Source organism: Ictidomys tridecemlineatus, chromosome 3 (assembly GCF_052094955.1).
Source record: "Ictidomys tridecemlineatus isolate mIctTri1 chromosome 3, mIctTri1.hap1, whole genome shotgun sequence".
NCBI classification, from domain to species: domain Eukaryota; kingdom Metazoa; phylum Chordata; class Mammalia; order Rodentia; family Sciuridae; genus Ictidomys; species Ictidomys tridecemlineatus.
In genome coordinates this window covers 211,085,643-211,100,564 of record NC_135479.1, presented here as the reverse complement: position 1 = coordinate 211,100,564, position 14,922 = coordinate 211,085,643, and the positions used below count along the sequence as shown (strand labels likewise).

At 36.2% G+C, this 14,922-nt stretch overlaps 1 protein-coding gene across 2 annotated transcripts in view; it reads left to right on the top strand.

Moving 5' to 3' along the window:
* Positions 1-14,922, top strand: part of Brwd1 (bromodomain and WD repeat domain containing 1) — a 123,788-nt gene that overhangs the window by 18,694 nt on the left and 90,172 nt on the right. For both annotated transcript variants that reach the window (XM_078044655.1, XM_078044654.1), the window contains exons 9-13: positions 8,684-8,784; positions 9,789-9,859; positions 10,777-10,877; positions 12,834-12,874; positions 13,938-14,036. In XM_078044655.1, the coding sequence (XP_077900781.1) occupies positions 8,684-8,784; positions 9,789-9,859; positions 10,777-10,877; positions 12,834-12,874; positions 13,938-14,036 (413 nt within the window). The remainder of the gene's footprint in view (positions 1-8,683; positions 8,785-9,788; positions 9,860-10,776; positions 10,878-12,833; positions 12,875-13,937; positions 14,037-14,922) is intronic.

Below are 14,922 nucleotides of genomic sequence, written 5' to 3'. Positions count from 1 at the left end.
AATATACTAGGTCAAAAGTAAAAGATGAGAGAAATTGTTTTTGCATACATTAATAAGGGTGTAGTCATACTAATATTAGATAAATACTCTTTGAGGCAAATAACATCTTTAGAGAGAAAGAGAGATAATCAATTGTGATCAAACACTGGGGCTAGGAATATAGCTCAGTTGGTAGACTGCTTGCCTCACATACAGAAGGCCCTGGGGTTCAATTCCCAGCACCACAAAAACAAAACAAAATGATAGTGATTAAGCTTTTTATTAAATAAGAGTTCTTAATTTGTAGTATATCCTCAAAATACATAAAGCAAAAATAGATCCTTAGCTAGAAATTGACCTTCATAATCATAACAGAGAAATTTGAATACCTTTGTCTGTTAGTAAAAGAAAGAATCTTTCGTTAAGAATATAGATTTGAGGGCTGGGGATGTGGCTCAAGTGGTAGTGTGCTCGCCTGGCATGCATGCAGCCCAGGTTCCATCCTCAGCACCACATACAAACAAAGATGTTCTGTCTGCCAAAAACTAAAAAATAAATATTAAAAAAAAATTCTGTCTCTCTCCTAAAAAAAAAAAAAAAACAACAAAAGAATATAGATTTGAGGGCTGGGGCTGGGGCTCAGTGGCAGAGCGCTTGCCTAGCATGTGTGAGGCACTGGGTTCAATCCTTAGCACCGCATACAAAAATAAATAAAGGCATGCTGTCTACAAGTACAAAAAAAAATTAAAATAGATCTGACTTGTACCATTACACATTTAGAACCTTGCATTTAATATTTATACCACAACTACAACTTTTTGGTCACAAATAGGGTGTTTATTATGTAAATATTGTCCCCATTTTTTTGAGCAGCAAATGTCAGTCTCAACAGATTTAAAAGTACTGTAATAATTATATTGTTGTCAGAAGATATCTATAATTAAGACAAATTACCAACAACTGGAATTGTTAATAGAGCAATCTTTAATTTTATAAATTAAGTAATAAAATTACTCAAACACCAATGAAGAAATCACAGTACACATTTAAGAATGTTTTGAACTGGCTAGTAATGAAAATATTACAAATTAAAACTAGCAAGAGGTACTGTTTGGGAACCAACCTCCAAAGTGTGTTACTTTGTGATTCTTGCCTCTAGTTCTCAGCCTTCTCTGTATTTCCCCTATTGAGTAGGATTGACCTATGTTACTTAAAAGGTATTGGCAAAATAATGTAGTATGACTTTTGTTTTTGGTATTGGGGATTGAACTAAGGGGAACTTGACCACTAGGCCACATCTCCAGCCCTATTTTATATTTTATGTAGAGACCTGGTCTCACTGAGTTGCTTATTGTCCCACTTTTGCTGAGCGTGACTTTGAACTCACGATCTTCCTACCTCAGCCTCCCGAATATCTGGGATTACAGGTGTGCGCCACTATAGTGTGACTTTTATTGCTGAGTAGTACAGACATGATAGTGTCTGTACTATGGAGACTCACTCATTTTTAGTAGCCTTATGTAAAGATTTTTGGGTAGAAGCTGAAGTCTCCCACTCAGTCATGTGAGCAAGCCATTTTTTAAGCAGATTCTCTGTCCCAGGTAAGTTTTATTGTCACTGTAGCCAGGTCAAAGTATTGACTACAGCCTTCAAGCTGAGCCAGAGATAGCTGACTGAACTCCTGATAATAGATATTGTTGTTTTGGGCAGTTTAATTTTGGGTTGATTTGCTATATCTTGGTATATATTTAATACACAGCTGAAGTTGTGCTGAAAAAGATTTATAGCACTCGATGCATATATGTTGAAAAAGAAGGAGAAAAGCCAGGCCCACTGGTCCAGGCCTAGTCCCAGGTACTCAGAAGACTGAAGCAGAAGGATCACTTGAGTCCAGGAGTTTGAGAGCAGCTTGGGCAGCAGAGACTTGTTTCTTTAGAGTTGAAATTTAGTGATCCAAGTGTATTTTTTAAAATATTTTTATTTTTTAGTTGTAGTTGGACACAATACCTTTGTTCCGTTCATTTATTTTTATGTGGTACTGAGGATCGAACCCAGGGTCCCGCATGTGCTAGGCGAATGCTCTACCATTGAACCACAATCCCAGCCCCCAAGTATATTTTTGAAAAATTAGAAGACAAGCAATAGACAAATAAGGATTTATGGAGAGAAGTACAGGTACTAAGAATGGAAAGAAGTTATCAGTAGAAAGGATCAACAAAGTTAAATGGTTTTTGGAAAAACTATGCTGGTGAAATAATTAGATTAAGCCGGGTATGGGGATCGAAAATTCCAAGCCAGCCTTAGCAAAATCGAGGCTAAAAGCTACTCAGTGAGACTCTGTCTAATAAAATACACAATAGGGCTGGGGATATGGCCCAGTGGTCAAGTTCCTCTGAGTTCAATTCCTGGTACCTCCTACACTTCATCCCCCAATTAGATTAATTATGGGACCAAAAAGAATTGTAATTAGATTTGAAAAACAGGCATTACTACATATCCTTCAAATAATAGAGGGTATTGTAAATAACTTGGTAAAACTGGAAGCTAAATACTCAGAAAAACAACTTATTAAAGATGGACACAGTGGTGCATACCTATAATCCCAGCGCCTTGGGAGGCTGAGGCAGGAGAATCCCAAGTTCAGCAATTTAGTTCAAGTTCAGCAATTTAGTGAGACCTTAAGCAACTTAGTGAGACCCTTTCTCAAAACAAAAAGGGCTGGGGGATGTGGCTCAGTGGTTAAATGCTTCTAAATTCTATCACTGGTACCAAGAAAAAGGAAAAGCAAACAAAATCTGAATAGACTTGTAACTGTTAAAAAGCATTGACTATCTAGTTAAAAATCTTTTTATCTCCTTAATGTTTCTGTCAAAAATGTTTCACTGGGCTGGGGTTGTGGCTCAGTGGTAGTGCGCTTGCCTCTCATGTGTGAGGCACTGGGTTTGATTCTCAGCACTGCATATAAATAAATGATTAAAATAAAGGTCCATCAAAAACGAAAATAAAAATAAAAGTTTCACTGAATCTCATATGGGAACCATAAAACAAATCAAAAACTAAGGAAAATTTGTAGCCAGTGTAACAAATTTATAAATTTATTTATTTATTTTTTTGGGGGGGAGGGAGAGAGGGGGAGAGAGAGAATTTTAATATTTATTTAGTTTTCGGCAGACACAACATCTTCGTGGTGCTGAGGATCGAACCCGGGCCGCACGCACGCTAGGCGGGCGTGCTACCGCTTGAGCCACATCCCCAGCCCCCAGTGTAACAGATTTATGTCCTTCAAAGTTTAGTTTAAAGAAATACCAAAAAAAAAAAACCCCAAACAAACAAAACTCAAAACAGAAAACCAAAAAAACCTAAGAAGCCCCAGGAAAGTATAAAATGTAAATGCAGTGTGTGAGCCTTGATTTGGTTTTAGAGAAAATCCCCAAAGTACATTATGAGAAATTAGGAAATTTGAATATGGATTTTGTGTTTTTTTTTTTTTTTGTGGTTCTGTGGATTGAACCCAGGGCCTTGTGCGTGCGAGGCAAGCACTCTGCCAACTGAGCTATGTCCCCAGCCCCCTGGATTGTATATTAATAAGTGTGGCAGTATTAAATTTCTCATGTGTTTTATAACTGTATTATGTAGGAGAATGTCATTGTTCTTTGGAGATAAAATTAGGGTTTCAGTGAGGTGATTGGATGTCTGAGTTTAGATTCTGATGGTTCATCAAGAGGCAGGTATGGCCAAGTGTTAACCATTGGCGAATCTTGATGACTGATAACGGCTGCTCATTGTACTTTTCTCATGACTTTAATGTAGATTAAAAATATTACAGGGGCTAGGATTGTAGCTCAGGGGTAGAGTGCTTGCCTTGCAAGTGTGAGGCACTAGGTTGGATCCTCAACACCATGTAAATAAATAAAGTTATAGTGTCCATCTACAACTAAAACTAAACAAACAAAACAAAACAAAACAAAAAAACAACCCCAAAACCAAAAAAAACAAAATTAAATGGAGAAAATTAACACTATACCATTGCTACAGTCTCTTCAGCACTCTTAGCAGGGAAAAAAGAACAAAAACATGTAATTATTGGAAAGGAAGAGATAAAAATTCTAATTTTTCAAGTTTGCTTACTTACGAAATCCAAGGAAATCCATTGAACTTGCCTCCTCGACAGGTTCCATTTATCTCAGGAAACAAAAGCTGTGGTCCTAAGTAGTGGTGATGGCCCAACAGCTTTATGAATATAGGTTAATTCCTCTGAATTTTGCTGACTTTCAAGTGGTTAATGTGGTGAGAATTATATTAGGTGAATTTAACTTATCTTCACCTCGTTGGTGCACACTGGTAGTCCTAGCTGCAGGAGAGGCTGAGGCAGGAGGATCATGTGTTCAAAGCCAGCCTCAGCAAAAAGCAAGATGCTAAGCAACTCAGTGAGACCCTGTCTCTAAATAAAATACAGAAGGTTGGGCATGTGGCTCAGTGCCTCTGAGTTCAATCCCTGGTACCCCCCCAAAAACCTAACAAACAAACAAAACCCCCAAAAACTCCTTCCCCCAACACACAGTAGTAGCTCAGTCTGAAAGGCACATCTGAGAGCACATGGGAAGAATTGCATTTTAATAATTCATATGAAAAGAAATTACCATTGAACAATACAATCTTTTTATATATATTTTTTTTAGTTGTAGATGGACACCATATCTTTATTTTTATTTATTTTTATGTGGTGCTGAGGATTGAACCCAGGGCCTTATGCATGCAAGGTAAGCACTCTACCACTGAGCTACAATCCCAGCCCTGAATAATATATTCTTTAATAACAGGATCAGTATACATTCAAGATCTCTTATTATGCTACCAAACAAGTTGTAAAAAATATTATAAAATTATAGTGCTGATCTTCTTATATAATAATATAAATATTAACATCCTGGTCATGTATTAAGTACATGATAGCTATATCCCCAGTCATTTTTATTGTTGTTATTATTTTTAAAATCTTTTTTAGTTGTGGATGTACACAATCCTGTATTTTATTTATTTTTATGCAGTGCTGAGGATTGAACCCAGGGTTTCACATATGCTAGGCAAGCACTCTACCATTGAATTACAACCCTAACCCCAAGCCCTTTTTTTTTTTTATTTCGAGTCTCGCCAAGTTGCTTAGGGCTTCACTGAGATGCTGAGATTTTCCTTGAACTTGTAATTCTGCCTCAGCTTCCTACATCACTGGAATTATAGGTGTGTGCCACTGTGTCTGCTCTTACTGATCTTTTTTTAAAAATTTTTTTTTAATATTTATTTTTCAGTTTTCAGCAGACACATATCTTTATTTTATTTTATGTGGTGCTGAGGATCAAACCCAGCACCCCGCACATGCCAGGCGAGTGTGTTACCGCTTGAGCCACATCCCCAGTCCCTTACTGATGCTTTTTTTTTTTTTTTTTTTTTAAAGAGAGAGTGAGAGAGGAGAGAGAGAGAATTTTTAATGTTTTGTTGTTTAGTTCTTGGCGGACACAACATCTTTGTTGGTATGTGGTGCTGAGGATCGAACCCGGGCCGCACGCATGTCAGGCGAGCGCGCTACCGCTTGAGCCACATCCCCAGCCCCACTGATGCTTTTTTATGTAGGATTCTGTTAGCTCATTTTAGAAAAATGAGATGCTGGTTTAATACCCAGAAGCATATATTACAATCATTGAAAAATAGCTTTGTAGACAATAAAACAAGGCAGTGTCAATAATACTGCATTTGGAGCTGGACAAATTTAGGTTAATTGGATTGCTTCTTGGCTCTTCATTATATTTTAGCTGTTTCCTTTTAGTTAGTATTGTGTTTTGCTGTCAGATCTCTTATCTGCCTTTGGTGTTTTTGATGAAAAGTTCATAGTTATTTTTTGCTGTTAAATCCAGGTTGGCTATCTACTTTACCCATTTTCTGCCTTTATGAGCACTTTTAATCCTATAACATACCATATTTTCTCTCACTTTTTTACTTGAGCTCATATTATTCTTTTTGCTTTAGTATGTCTTTTATTCTTGGATGTCTTTGAACTAAATTGATCTTCCTTTCTCTAGAGCCTTTGTTTAGCATACTTGGTAATTTATTAAATGCAAATGTAAAAATGAAAATATGGTCTTGGGTTTTCTTAAAAACCTTTTGTGATATTATTCTTTAAACCTTTAAATCATTGATCTATTTGAAATGTATCTTAATGGCATAGGGTGAAGCATGGTTTTCCACGCCTACTCCGCATTAGTGCATGGGTGTTTGCATGATATTTAACCAGTGAAGTGTTGTTTCCCTGCCAGACTCTGTGTGTGTGTGTGTGTGTGTGTGTGTGTCTGTTTAGTGGGGGCACTCTCTACCAGGGGAAATCTACCACCAAGCTACACTCCAGCTGTTTTTTTTTTTTTTTTAAAAAGAGAGAGAGAGAGAATTTTTAATATTTATTTTTTAGTTCTCGGCGGACACAACATCTTTGTTGGTATGTGGTGCTGAGGATCGAACTGGGCCGCACGTATGCCAGGCGAGCGGGCTACCGCTTGAGCCACATCCCCAGCCCCCCCCAGCTGTTTTTTAAAAAATTATTTATTATAATTTGTTACACAAGATGGCAGAATGCAATTCATTTCATATTACACATACAGAGCACAATTTTTTCATGTCACTGATTGTACACAAAATATTTTCACACCATTCATGTCTTCATCCATGTACTTAGGGAATGTCTAACTCATTCCACCTTCATTCCTACCCCCTTGCCCCCTCCCTTCCTCTTTCTCCCCTTTGCCCTATTTAAAGTTCCTCCATTCTTCAGTGCTCTCCCCTCCCACCCTCATTTCCATTATGAGTCAGCATCTTCATATTAAAGGAAATATTTGGCCTTTGGTTTTTGGGATTGGCTTACATCACTTGGCATTATATTCTCCAGCTCCATTCATTTACCTGCAAATGCCATGATTTTATTCTCTTTTAATGCTGAGTAATGTTCCAATGTGATTATATACCAAAGTTTCCCTATCCATTCATCTACTGAAGGGTATCTGGTTTGGTTCCACAATTTAGCTATTGTGAATTGTGCTGTTATAAACATGATATGGCTCCCAGCTGTTTTTTATTTTTTAACCTGAGTCTGTCTGGCTAAGTTGCCAAGCTGGCCTTGAGGTTGTGACCCTCCTGCCTCAGCCTCCTGGGTAGCTGAGATGACAGACCTGTGCCAGGCCCCTTGCTGGATTCAAGATGGTACCTCATCTTGTATTAGCTGCTGCTCTTTAACATTAAAGCCTTTTTGTTGGTCATTTTGTTGAGATGCTTGTTGTGTTCAGTGGTTTTAATTATTGAGGCCCTGTGATGTGCATTAATATCCTAGACTGAGTCTTTATTGTGTAAAGATTTTTTGGTTATTCTTGTTTATTTAAAAAATTTAAAAATATGCTATTTCTTCCTCCCTCCCTCCCTTCCTTCCTTCCTTCCTCCCTCCCTCCCTTTCTTCCTTCCTTTCTTTTCTTTCTTTCTTGTGTTTTTACTAGGGATTGAACCCAGGGCCTTGTACATGCAAGGCAAATACTCTACCAACTGAGCTATATCCCCAGTCCCTTATTATTGAGATCATATAACATAATGTACAGTGTTAGATTTTTCACTATAATAATATAACTATATTTTGAATTACTTGGGTTTTTACATTTTTAAGATTGTCAATTGAGGGCTGGGGCTGGGGCTGTAGCTCGGTCATAAAGCGCTTGTCTTGCAAGTGTGAGTCACGGTTTGATCCTCAGCACCACATAAAAATAAATAAAATTGTGTCTGTCTACAACTAAAAGATATTAAAAAAAAATGTCAGTTGAGGGGCTTGGATTGTGCTTAGCGGTAGAGCACTTGCCTAGCACGTGCAAGGCCCTGGGTTCCATCCTCGGCACCACATAAAAATAAATAAATGTATTGTGTCCAATAAAACTAAAAAATATTTTAAAGAAAAAGAATTCAATTGAGGTTAATTTTGGGAAACTTAATTTTTTTAATATTTATTTAAATACATGACAGTGGAATGCATTACAATTCTTATTACACATATAGAGCACAGTTTTTCATATCTCTATATAAAGTATGTTGATATCAATTCATGTCTCCATACATGTACTTTGGATAATGATGTTTATCACATTCCACCATCATTGCTAACCCCCTGCCCCCTCATTCCCCTCCCACCTCTATGCCCTGTCTAGAGTTTGTCTATTCCTCCCATGCTCTCCCTCCTTATCCCATTATGGGTCAGTCATTTCATATGAGAGAAAACATTTGGCATTTGTTTTTTTGGGATTGGCTAACTTCTTTTAGTATTATTTTTTCTAACACCATCCATTTACCTGCAAATGCCATGGATTTTATTCTTTTATTGCTGAGTAATATTCCATTGTGTGTATATGCCACATTTTTTTAATCCATTCATCTACTGAGGATCATTTAGGTTGGTTCCACAGTTTAGCTATTGTGAATTGTGCTGCTATAAACATTGATGTGGCTGTGTCCCTGTAGTATGCTGTTTTTAAGTCCTTTGGGTATAGACGGAGGAGAGGGATAGCTGGGTCAAATGGTGGTTCCATTCCCAGTTATCCAAGGAATCTCCATACTGCTTGGAAAACTTAATTGTAAGTTTAAAACTGTAGAAGCTTTTGAGACTGATGTATATATTATTCCTTTTTAGTTTAGCCCTATGGCCAAAGGCTCTCAAAGGTATATGGTTTCCACTGGTGCTGATGGAACAGTTTGCTTTTGGCAGTGGGATTTAGAATCTCTGAAATTCAGGTAAGCGACTTTATATAAAGTTTTATTTTTAAATGCAGTTAATATTTGGCTCAATGGAATAAAATTTGATTCTGAGGAGAAATGATATTTTATGATTGCCCTTTTACTTTTAAATATAATTTTATTTAATATAGCAAATGTGTCATTCACTACTTACTGTATAGTTGATTTTTTGATAGTTGGATATGTTAAAGAACCCTACCTTTTGTCTTCATGAACACACTTTTGTGAAATTGAAATGAAGTAATATGTATGTGAAACATTTATCAGAAATACACAATTTTGTATATAATCAAATACAGGCAGGAACATTTGCGGATTATAACTAGGGTATGGACCAGTACTGTCCAGTTTAGTAGCACATAGCTACCATACTGACTTGAACGCTTCAAATGTGGCTGGTATATAAAGTATTTATTGAAAATTATATTGATATTGATAGTATGTTGACATATTTTGTATGTATTGGGTTAAATCCATTTTATAAAATTTTGTCTCTTCTGTTTTTTTGGGGATGGAGTCTCTATATGTTGCCCAGGCTGGCTTTGCACTCCTGGGTTCAGTGGATACTCCTGCCTCCCAGGTTCAAGTGATAATCCTGCCTGAGCCTTAAGAGTAGCTGGGACCACGGGCCTGCGCCACTGTGTCTAGCTTCATATTTTCCAAAAATATGGCTACTTAGACTGGCTTGCATTCCATTTCTTTTGCCCCGTGCTATAATATGGTGTTACTATATTCTTCTTTGCAGCCTTGATAAAAGATTCACTTACACTCTTTGAGTTCTACTCACCTCACCTAACAATGTTTAAACCTGGATGTTTAAACCTTTATGTTTTTATTTTAGGTGGTATGGTTTTAGCTACGGGTAGTAGTAATGTTTGGCTATGAGAAGGTACTATAGATATAAGATTATGATATTTAGATATGCCAGATTGAACTAGTATTTCAGATGTGCTAATGTGTTCAATTAATGTATTTTAAAGCAACATCTTATTCTTTTTAAGTCCACGCCCCCTGAAGTTCACTGAAAAGCCTCGGCCAGGTGTTCAAATGCTTTGTTCTTCTTTTAGTGTTGGTAAGATAACTTGTTTGGTAATCTTTTTCTTAGTTTTACTTTAGCCTTTATTAGAATTCTGCATTATTGCTAAGAATTTTTATTCAGATAGGTGGTAAATGACATCTGATGTCCTTTCATTAGGTTTAATTTGTGATGTTTACTTAATCAGCCTTTTTTTGCATGTTCCACTGTGTGATTCAGCAGTTCTGATTGCTAATAGTAATGAGAGTGACAATGAGGAGGGCGGTGTTCATTGTGATCTAGTCCTGTGTTGTGTCCTCTATGGGTGATATGCCTAAATTTCTGATTTTCTTTTTTTTTTTAATATTTATTTTTCAGTTTTCGATGGACACAACTTCTTTATTTTATTTTTAGGTGGTGCTGAGGATTGAACCCAGCGCCCGGCGCATGCCAGGCACATCCCCAGCCCTGTGATTTTCTATTAATGGTTTTACTGTATATTTTTGTTAGTTTAAATTTGGTTCCCACACATGTATCTTGGTGAAATTTTCCCCCCTTTTCTTGTACCATGAACTTTTGTGGTAGGTTTTTTTTTAGGATAGGTTAAAGATTTTTCCAGCCGAAGTATGAAAATTTCAAAAACATCAAGAAGGAAATTTATATTCAGAGCTAGGTATGGCGGTGCTCTACTGGTTCACTACTGTCCCAGTAGTGTAGAGCACTGGTGCTGACGGGGCCCTGGCCTTGCCTCCACACCCAGTATAGAGGGATACTGGACATTTCCAGACTGGGTTCACTTTGTATGTTAAAGTTGCAAATAAGAGTTTAATAAGCTATTTATGCAATGAGTTAGAAAATAAATGTAGTGAGATAAATTAGTTTTGTAATAAAAGATCTTGCTTTTTAATGTAGAAGTTAGATTTGTTCAGATTTTTTATAAGCTGGATGTTTACACTTTTACGTTTTTATTTCAGGTGGTATGTTTTTAGCTACAGGTAGTACTGATCATGTAATCAGAATGTACTTTTTGGGTTTTGAAGCACCTGAAAAAATCGCAGAACTTGAAAGCCACACTGTAAGCATTTGTGTTTTAAAGTTGTTAATAGTATTCCTATTATTGATAAAGGGAATTGTTAGTGTTCTAATTTTTTCTTTTTTGGGGAACTGTCATTGAACCATGGGGCTTGGGCATGCTTAGCAAGTACTGGGCCTCTGAGCTGCACTTTCAGCCCTGATTTTTAAATCTGAGACATGGTTTAACTAAGTTGTTCAGTTTGACCTTGAAATTAGGTTCCTCATACCTCAGCCTCCTATGTAGCTGCGATTACAGGCACATGCCACTTTGCCCAACTATTTTAAAGAGTTTTATTTCAGTTGTATAAAATTTTAAAATATGAAATCCTAGTTGTACTTGATATAATTCATTGATGTAATATTCTTAGAAAGGTTTTTTTTTGGGGGGGGTGGATATAGGGGATTGAACTTGGAGACACTCAACCACTGAGCCACATCCCCAGCCTTATTTTATATTTTATTTATTTATTTAAAAAAATATTTATTGTTTTAGTTGTAGTTGGACACCATACCTTTATTTATATGTGGTGCTGAGGATTGAACCCCCAGCCTCACATGTGCTAGGCGAGTGCTCTACTGCTGTGCCACGACCCCAGCCATATTTTATATTTTATTTAAAGACAGAGTCTCACTGTGTTGCTTAGTGCCTTGCTTTTTCTGAGGCTGATTTTGAACTTGCTTTCCCCCACCTCAGCCTCCTGAGCTACTGGGATTATAGTCGTGCACCACTGCGCCTGGTCTTAGAAAATTTTTGCTGAGTGCTATTGAACTGTGAAAATATTAAAATTTAGAGATTTTTGTTTAATTTATGTATTGCAGTGCTGGGCATCAAACCAAGCACCTCATGCATGCAAGGCAATTGCTCTTCCACTGAACTATATCCCCTAGAGTTTTTTATCTTTTATGTAATAAAGAAAATGATCAGGTATAAGATGGTTTTTGTGAATTCTGTGAATTCTAAATTTATGCATAGAGATCACATAAACAGAAGAGATCTCATTGGCAACTCCTTTTAGCTCCTTGAGAGGGGTGTTATTTTAAAGTGGTTATTTTGGCTTTTAGCCTAAAATCTTGATTATGACAGTTGGTCTGGATGGGCTACTTTCAGAGGGGCTCACTTGTCCTGACAAGCTCATGAAGGTATGAATATGTAGTAGGATAACTCAGTTTTCTGAAACGAGGTGAGGTCATCTTTTGTGTACTAAAGGAAGTTTTAGGGAGGGCAATCCTCATCCAGAGATATTTTGATATAGATTTTTATTCCTTTAAGAGAAAAATTTTTTTCTCTACATAAAGTGAAAATGCCTTGTTTTCATCTGTTTCAAGGTCTTATTATATTGATGAATTTCCACACATGCCTTTTCATTTTCACATAAGTCTTTTTTTTTTTTCTTTTTTTCTTTTTGAATTTGGAGACACTCAACCACTGAGTTGAACCCAGGGCCCCTTGCATGCTAGGCAAGCACTCTACTACTGAGCTACATTCCCAGCTCCACATTTTATTTTTGAACTCAGGTTTGCTTAACTACTGAGCTACATCTTCAACCCTTTTTAAAAAATTTTTATTTTGAGACAGGGTCTTACTAAGTTGCTTAGGGCTTTGCTTACTGAGGCTGGCTTTGAACTTTCAGTCCTCTTGCCTCAGCCTTCTAAGTTACTGGGTTACACACACGTACCACTATGCCTGACTTTATAAGTCATTTTAAAAGACAGCACTATTTTAATGTGCAGGGCTGTTTTTCTATTGGATATGCCTGTCTTAGAGATGAGAACTTTGTTTTGTGAGGTTCCTCCTTCGTCTTTGCATGTAAAAGTGCAATAATTTTGAATGACTGGATTAAGCAGTACAAGTTCGGGTGTCTTGCTTGTAAAACCATATGTGCTTATGGCATTGAAATTGTTTAATTAGCAAACTATGTGGATAATAATTTGTGTATTTGTTTTTTTCCCCCTTTAGGATAAAGTAGATAGTATTCAATTTTGCAACAATGGTGATCGGTAAGTATGTTTATGTTTGTGTGTGTTTTAGCAAATACAATGTGTTACATAATTGTATAGAGATATTTAATTTCATATTTCCCCCTTTATATTATAATTTTAAATTTATTTTTAATTGATACTATAATTGTATATATTTAATTGATACTATAATTGTATATATATGATGCTTTCATGTTGGCATTGTTGAGTGATTAACTCAAGCTAATAAGTACTCACCACCTCATATACTTATTTTTTTTCCTGGAGATTAGATTTAAAATCTATTCTTAGCAATTTTTAAATAATACATTATTAACTGTAGTAATGTCACTGTATATTACAGATACTCATCTACAGCAAATATATAAACTGGGTAAAAAGTGTTTATGATTGGAGAAAACACATGACATTAAAATTTTAGAATTGTAGTGTTCATGCCTTCTGTGACAAAGAGTAGTTCTTTAGCTACATGTCTGATATGCTGCTGTGAAAAAAAAATTCAATGATGACATTCCTTCTTTGAGTAGTATGAAGTTTGTTTTCTCATTAGTCACTGCAAATGCACTGAAAGTATTTTCATTTTTTGCATTGAAATTATTACCTAAATTATATCCTTACTTGTCACCTGCTATGTGCCAGGTTCCTTTCCTAAATTGCAGTCTTTGCACCTTCATTTGTTAATATATTATTTTTTTTACAGTGTCAAGCATGAATTATTTAGAGCTTAGTATTACAATGCTTAAAATTAGTTTTTGCTCTTATTAAATTTTTCCATGCTCTTAATTTTCCCCTCTATCCAGATACTACTTTTACATTATGGAAACAATCTGTTTGAAAAGCTGTTGGTTGAATTTATAATTTTTGTTTCATAGAGCTCAGCAACTCGTAGCAAATCGATTTGTTTTCTCACTCGTATGCCCTAAATAACTTGTGTTTTGAATTAACCCTTGTAGATTAACCTTTTATCAGGGCATATTTTCTCCTTTATATTTGTCAGGGCAGCTACATTACAGTTTTCTTTGCTTGGTGATTTAATAGTAGCAAGTATGTCTGTAGAAGATCTTTTTCTGAATATTTTAAGGTTCCTAAGTGGTAGCAGAGACGGAACAGCACGAATTTGGAGATTTGAGCAGTTAGAATGGAGAAGTATTTTATTGGATATGGCTACCAGAATCTCTGGGTAAGTTGAGATGTTCATAAAGTGTGTCAAAGGTGCCTCCCTCCCCTTCTCTGTTCATCTTCTGTGGTGCCCCTCCCCCCGCCATATTTGTTATTTTGTTGAGATTTTAACCACCTATAAAGAGCTATAGTCTAAGTGAATAACATGTCTAATAAACACTTAAATCCCATATATCTAGGTTAATATAGGAAAGTACATATGACTTTATTATTGCATTGACCTCCTTAGGTTTTACATTTAGATTAAAATCTCCTATTTAAACAACAAAAAATTATTTAATTGAGGACTGGTGATATATCTCAGTTGGTAGAGTGCTTGCTTCGCATGCACAAGGCCCTGGGTTCGATCCCCAGCACCACACAAAAAAAATTATAAAATTAATTCAGAGTATGTCAAGTGTGGAAAATTTACTTTTCTCTAGAAATTTTAAGAAACTAGGAGCTATGCTTGAGACTAACAAAGACAAATGTACTTTATTGTTGAAATAAAAATGAAGGACTGGGGATATAGCTCAGTTAGTAGAGAGCTTGTTTTGCATGCACAAGGCCCTGCAAATAGCACTTTACAAGATGAATATTGCATAGTTGAAAGCTTTTTTGGTTTGCATATATCTGAAGGAGGCAGTTTGGATGGTGGAAGTAACATATATTTTGTAGTCAGACCTTGGCTCATAACTGTTTTGAGAAAGTCATTTAAAGTTTTGAAATCTCTTTCGGTATCTGGGAAAGGAGGCCTCATTTTTTGAAGCATTATTGGGAAATTGAAGTGCTAACCCAAAAGTTTGTATTACACTGTCTGGCGTGCAGTGTGTATTGGATGTTCTTTTGTCTCTTGTAAATACCTTTGTATTGTAGGTACGCTGTAATAGAAGTTATTATTATTATAA